General features: G+C 38.2%; 2 protein-coding genes across 4 annotated transcripts in view; one reads left to right on the forward strand and one right to left on the reverse strand.

Annotated features, from left to right (window-relative positions):
• The window catches only part of LOC103523346 (calcium/calmodulin-dependent protein kinase kinase 1-like), a 48,150-nt gene that overhangs the window by 31,102 nt on the left and 10,193 nt on the right, over window positions 1-6,855 (reverse strand). The gene's annotated exons all lie outside the window — the stretch shown is intronic.
• On the forward strand, window positions 106-2,577 carry LOC103523351 (elongation of very long chain fatty acids protein 4-like). Of its 3 annotated transcripts, none has more exons than XM_017449264.2 (4): window positions 106-252; window positions 1,068-1,143; window positions 1,674-1,864; window positions 2,380-2,577. In XM_017449264.2, exons 2-4 carry the CDS (start codon window positions 1,101-1,103, stop codon window positions 2,503-2,505), a joined length of 360 nt encoding a protein of 119 aa, XP_017304753.1. In that variant the 5' UTR covers window positions 106-252; window positions 1,068-1,100; the 3' UTR covers window positions 2,506-2,577. The 3 variants fall into 3 exon arrangements, with proteins under 3 accessions (XP_017304753.1, XP_026688800.1, XP_026688801.1); XM_026832999.1 differs by lacking the exon at window positions 106-252 and adding an exon at window positions 507-698 and having other exon boundaries at window positions 1,084-1,143; window positions 2,380-2,576; XM_026833000.1 differs by lacking the exon at window positions 106-252 and having other exon boundaries at window positions 1,049-1,143; window positions 2,380-2,576.

A 6,855-nucleotide genomic window follows, 5' to 3' on the forward strand; every position in this document is an offset into this window, starting at 1 on the left:
GGGGGGGGCCCCGGCACCCCCTGGAAACCCTTTGGGGCCCCCGGGGGGGGGGGGGGACGTCAGTTTGGGAATCGCTGGAATAATTAAATAAATAAATATTGTCACCGTGTTAGATGAACGTAAACTTACTAAGCTAACCTATCCTAACCTATGCTCAATTCAGTTCAATTCAGCGTAAAAAACAATTCACAGTGTATCCGTGTATTAGTAACAATTTGTTTTTTGTTTTGTTTTTAATTATTATTATTGTTGGTTGGTAGCGCGTCTGCCTAGTAAGCGCTAGGCCGCGGGTTCGATTCAGGGCGGATTTTATCCTGAACAGATAATGTTCGTTCTCGGAACGGCTGGCTTCTGTCCTGTCTTCCTTCTTCGATTTCGGGACGATAAGACCTTGGCAGTTACAGTTTCCTCTATCAAACTTCTTAAAAAATATTGGGTATAAAGTATAAAGTGATAATTTATTTTATATTCTTTACACATAAACATTAGAAGGGACACTTGACACTTCAATCCAATTCATTGATTTTGAAGAAACTTTGTTCGAAACTTTGTTTATTATAAGAATATTATTATTTAATTTTTCGCTAATTATAGGTACCTAGTACTTTTTGCAGCAGAGGTATTAGGTATTTTTTTTTTTTATTTATTTATTTTAAACACCAGTAGTTGACACATAATTATTCGAACAGAAGTTGACACATAACCACGGGTATACCTAAAAAACTGATTAGGTACACAAAATTCAACTGATTGGCCATAAGGAGTGCGAAAATTAGCTGACTGACCATGGGCAATATGCAAAACGGCGGTTCACATCGTTTGGCGAAAGAAAATTTCGGAAAAGTTGTACCATTTTCCAGTAGTACAGGAAAAACCACTTTCGGGATCATAAAACTCAACTGATTGGCAATAAGGAGTACGATTCCTGTACTACTGGAAAATGGTACGACTTTTCCGAAATTTTCTATCGCCAAACGATGTAAACCGCCGTTTTGCATATTGCCTTATGGTCAGTCAGCTAATTTTCGCACTTCTTATGGCCAATCAGTTGAATTTTGTGTAATCAGTTTTTTAGGTATACCCCATAACCACTGATCGAAATGATAACACTGAGTGAATTACTCAAATTCGAGATCGTTGAAGGTAGGTACCTAACCCTACCCACATAACCAAAAGAGGATTCTATCCAGGTAGAACCCAGATAAAATCCGGATAGAAACGAGGATAGGATATCGGAATATCCGAACCAGTATTGGATTCTATCCCAATTCTATCCGGGTAGAAACCGTATAAATGCCCCCCCCCCCTCTAACCCAGATAGAATCTGGTTTTCACCCATTTAGAATCTTGTGTCTATACCACTTAGAATCCAGTTTCTATCCAAACTTTAGTATTATATTTTAATCATGCCTATAATAAAATTATTATTGTTCATTTTTATGATAAATGTTAATTAATTACTAATTATTTATTTTTATTATTTTCTGAAATTTTCTTTTGCTTTGCCATGTTCAAACGGGGTCGGCGTTTTTCGTCAGCCTTTTCCAATCAGCTCGGTCGTTCACTTCACGAAATTTAATAATAAATTACATTTTAATTAATAAATTATTTTATTTAATAATTAAATAATAGACTGATTCTTTTGTTTTATTTGTATTTCCTTGTGTTTCCAGATGAAGTTGACAATTGGTTTCTAATGACCAGTTGGGTCCCGATCACATCTATAGTGGCTGGCTACCTGGTCTTCGTCCTTTATGCTGGCCCTAAATGGATGGCGAATAGAAAGCCGTTCGACATAAAATACATCCTTCTAGTTTACAATTTGGCACAAACTTTGATCAACTTATATTATTCCATTTCTACCGTGAGTAGAGTAGAATAGAATAAAAAAATAGAATGGAAAGTCCGTTCTGGCTGGCAGACTTTAAACAGGGAGGATACTAGCTTGAAATTTCCCTTGCTGAAGACATAGCAAAGGCTAGCCACTCACTATCAGGCAGACCTGATCCGGTGTCAGGTAATACCTGAGAAAGTCATCAGGTAGACCTAATATTCGGATCTTTTCAGCCATACCTGTCAGGTCTACCTGATAGTGAATTACAGATTATATTATTATAAGTAGATTATTATATTAGGTACCTATTATAGATTTAGTTTTAGTTTAGATTAGATTAGTACGTAGTCTTAGCATTGTACCACATACAAATGTACATTGTACAAATATCCATTCGTACAAATATCCATTTGTACATTGTACAAATATCCATTCGTAAAATTTATATAAATCCATTCTTAACACAATTAAAATTTTAAAAATTAGGTACGGAACCTAAATAGAACCTAAATACTAAAATAAACAAAATAAATGTACGTTTTCAGGTGTTGACACCAGGGTCTCTGAGTTACATTTACAATCATACCTGTCATCCCATCAGACCCAGAAGTCTTAGGCCTTTACAGTGGAAAGAGGTGAGTAGATTTTTTTCTTCAAGAGGTCTCTCATGAACGGAATAGTAACAGCGCAGATCTTATTGTACCGAGATCAAAGAGAGGAGGACAAGATAGGAGAAAGTCAGCCTTTCGGGGGAATACCTATGTACTTGCTATGTACATACCTATGTACTTGCTATGTACATACCTATGTACTTGCTATGAATATTCAATATGTCTCCCAAAAAAAAAAAATCTGGTGTGAACATCACACGACCTTCCTTATCCTATTGAATGATGCTTATTTGAGTGTTCTTTTACCCTAACTTTTACAATATCTCTAACCGTTTTGTCGCTATAGCTGAAAAAAAACGGTCGAAATCTGTTTAAAAGCTGTCAAAATACCGCCAAGCGCAGCAACTATCACAACCAAACGTTTTGTGCTGCATCCTTGTCACATTTGTGAACTACATACCAAATTTCAAGTCTCTAGATCATACCGTATCAAATTTGACAGCTACACATACCAAATTTCAAGTCTCTAGCTCTTACCGTTCTCGAGATATTTTGTTTACAGACAGACAGACAGACACACACACACACGGACCAATGGCTGAAACTTTGGATTTAGGCTTTGACCGCTTTTGGACAGATTTCGACCGTTTTTTGGCGGTTTTCAGCTATAGCGGCAAAACGGTTAGAGATATTGTAAAAGTTAGGGTAGAAGAACACTCAAATAAACATCATTCAATAGGATAAGGAAAGTCGTGTGATGTTCACACCAGATTTTTAAATGCTTGTCACAAATATCGTTCCCCGGTTCTGACACCTAGATAAATTTTATGACTTGACTTGGACTCGAACCACCAACCTCCAGATCCAAAGTCCAACGCGTTAACAACCACGCCACTGTGGTTGGTAAGTAAAAAGAAGTATGTAGAGTGAATGATGAGCAGGAGAAAAACAGAGAGTGCCAGCCGCCTAATTAGATAGGAGGGTAGAGCGTCTGTCATATTATGAGCGCTAGCTCGCGGTTCGATTCCCGTCTGGGGCGAACTTTATCCTAAACAGATGAGGTTCGTTCTCGGAACGGCTGGCTTTCTCCTCTCTTCGCTTTTAGGACGATAAGACCTCAGCAGTTACAGTTCCCTCTATCAAACCTCTTGAAAGAATATGTCTCTGAAGATCAGAATTTCCTTGGGACTGAATTCTGTAGATTGTAGACCGAAATTTCGCCTGCGGCGTGGCTCGCCCCGAATCGGCTTTATGGGATTACGGCTCTCGAAGGTATAAGGTTAGTGGCCAACCCTGTTCTAGAGTTTAAACAGGGACCCTTCTATGAGCGAAGTGTATACTCATCGCCTATGTTTTATGTAATTTACGTTAATGGCTGTGGCTTAACAACCTGACACATTTACCTTTCTTTACCCCTTACTATACTATGACATTCTTTCGTAGCCTAACCCAAACAAATATTTTGTTACTAGGGCATTGACTCTTAACACTATCACTAATATTACTATCAAATATGATATTATTATTTTCTATTTTATTATTATGTATTTTAATTTTATTCGTATTATTATTATTTTATTATTTAGCCGTAAATACCTATTATTAACTATAAAAAATACCAACTCTTTTAAATAGGTAGATTTCTAGAATGTTAAATAAAAAGTTGAAAAGAAGATTTTTCTTGTCTAAATTAAACGGTTAAATTATTATTAATTAATAATTATAATAAAAATATAAAACACACACGATTTTTTTTTTTCACAAGAAAATTATAAAAATCCGTATTTCCTTTTTCGCGGAATTTTCAGCGGAGATGCGTCCCGTTTCGACGAAATTTCGATACTGAAAACTGAATAACTGAAAACATTTACGGGAACTTGTCGGGAAGAATGGAAAACGGAAAAACACTGAAAAGCTGTCGAACAAATGCTAAAATGCCCACAGCGGAAAGTTTTTCCCAACGAATAGCAAACAGTAAACAATGTTTTACTGGTAGTTTTTGTTCGAACTTTCATCGATAACAACCCGTATCCCGAGAACGCACCGAGACCGTCCCGGAAGGCCTGCGGGCTTGATTAGATGTGGTTCACTTCCCATTTCGGTAAAAAAAAACCTTTTCCTAGGTCGCAGGTAAAAAAAAGTCGTTTGATAGAGGGAACTGTAAAGCTGTGTCCACACATAGTCAATGGCCGTCGATCGACGAGGTAAATCTATGTTGTCAAGGCAGTGTACGGTTTCAGTCGACGGTCAATCGACAACTGTGGACTACAAGTGGCACAGGTTAACACCAGAGGTCTTACCGTCCCGAAATCGAGAGGAGTACAGGGTAGGAAAAAGCCAACCGATCTCTCAATCTCAACCTCTCTTCCTCTTCACTTCCACTCTTTCTCTCTCTCCCCCTCACTCTCTCTCTCTCCACCTCACTCTTCCTCCGTCCACTTATTATTTTGTTTCATCCATCATCATGAAATTGGAACGAGTATGATTTGTAGGTATTTCTCTCTCTTGTATCGAATCAAGTCAAGTGAATTAGAAAGATTGGTATTTTTATGAAGAAATGTTATCTGACTGGAAGAGAAATAATAAAAACAAAATGAAGAAAACAATGGAGGTGGTGGTGGTGGTGGAGGAGGAGGAGGAGGAGGAGAAGGAGGAGAAGGAGAAGGAGAACAAGGAGAAGGAGGAGGAGGAGGAGAAGGAAGAGGAGGCGGATGATGAGAAGGAGAAGGAGGAGGAGAATGAGGAAGAGAAGGAGGAGGAGAAGGAAGAGGAGGAGGAAGACGAGGAGAAGAAGAGCAGCTATTGATCAAGAAACAAATTCTAGAAAACAAGTACCTAAGTATACGTAGTTCTCTTTTTCAGGCTCCCTTTCGTTTTTTCCGTCATAAATATCCTCCTTCTTCCTTCCATTTCGGGACGGTAAGACCAGCTCTCCCTCTATGAAACCACAAAAAAAAACTGTCTCCCCGCACGAGATGTCGAAATGTGGCTTTTTGCCTCCACCTGTCCAATTTATAAAATTTCACTTTTTATTTTTTCACTTGGTTTCAAAGGAACTTTCATACAGTGACGTCAATTAAACTCTAAAAAATAGAAATAAAATTGAAATAGTAATTATGTATTGTAAACTCTCACTTCGTCTCCAGCGCTCGTAGTATCTCTCGCCATTTTTGGTCTGATGATGAGAATCTGAGTATTCTTGAAAGCTCACCAAATTTTCTTTGTTGAAAGTCGAATCTGAACTGTCTTTTTAATTTTCAATGCTAAAAAATAAAATAAACTCACCTCTGTATTTCTCCGCCACACTTGGTGGTCCGCCGACAGGGTTGCGGTTTGGCGGCAGTCTGAAACTCCGAAAAAGTAACTTTAAAAGGTCGAAAATTCAATTTTTATTTTTAATTGCTGTTCTCATGAAAAAGTTCAAATAGTTGTGACGTCAGATTTCACGTCAAAATGCTCAGAAAGGCTTGCGCACAAACAAACGAAGCGGGATTCATAAATTATGACGTCATCGCCTACGGTAGCGTATGCCGTGACGTCAAAGTTCACGATTTACCGGTATTTTTTTTAATCGATTTATCTCGGTATCTAGAAGTCGTAGAAGAAAAAGAAAAATTCAGTTCTTCCTTATTTTTCCTGCTCTATGACTTTGAAACATCACCCAAGTAAGCGCAACTGATCTATTTCTCATAGCTCTGGTCAACACTGATAGCTTCTGTTTCTCTTGATGGATCTGTGGTATCAACACTGGTGTTTCTCCGGTGTTGCAGAATGCAGTTCGCAAAGTCGCCAACCCTCTCTGTCTTGTGCTTTTCTTGTCCATAGCTACTGTTGAATATCAGCAATTCAGTAGTTCACAAGGCTTCGGCAATCCACAGCATCAGAGATGGAGTAAAAAGCAATTTCACTTTATTTACTAATTGAATTACAACTCTGCGTTTTCTTCTGATTGAATTACAACTCTGCGTTGTGGGGGGAAAATCTCTGGGAAATTGGTTAAAAAAATATAAAAAAACCTCGTATTTTTTCTGCGAAGTAATTTGAAAGTCCCGTAGTGTATTGCATTTTACAACCAATGAAAAAGGTCAGACTAAGTTAGACAGTGACGTGACTCTTTTTAGTCGTTAGCTAAATCCCCTTTGGGGATGAGCTTTCCATTTCTCGGCAAAGTCACAACTTTGGGTCGGGGTTGTGTTTTAGTCTTTAGCTAAATTCCCGTTATTGATAGTATCACATGAAGTCTCGGCAAAGTTGAGTGTATGTGTGTGTGTTTTTTTTGGGGTCTAAATTTTATTCGAGTCTCGACAAAGTTGAGTGTGTGTATGTGTGTTTTTTTTTGGGGGGGGGGGGGGGGGGGGGGGGTCTTTTGGGGGCTTTTCGCCTGTGTTTTTGGTTTTTTTGTGTCTCTGG

Source organism: Diaphorina citri, unplaced genomic scaffold (assembly GCF_000475195.1).
Source record: "Diaphorina citri unplaced genomic scaffold, Diaci psyllid genome assembly version 1.1 scaffold83, whole genome shotgun sequence".
Lineage (NCBI taxonomy): Eukaryota > Metazoa > Arthropoda > Insecta > Hemiptera > Psyllidae > Diaphorina > Diaphorina citri.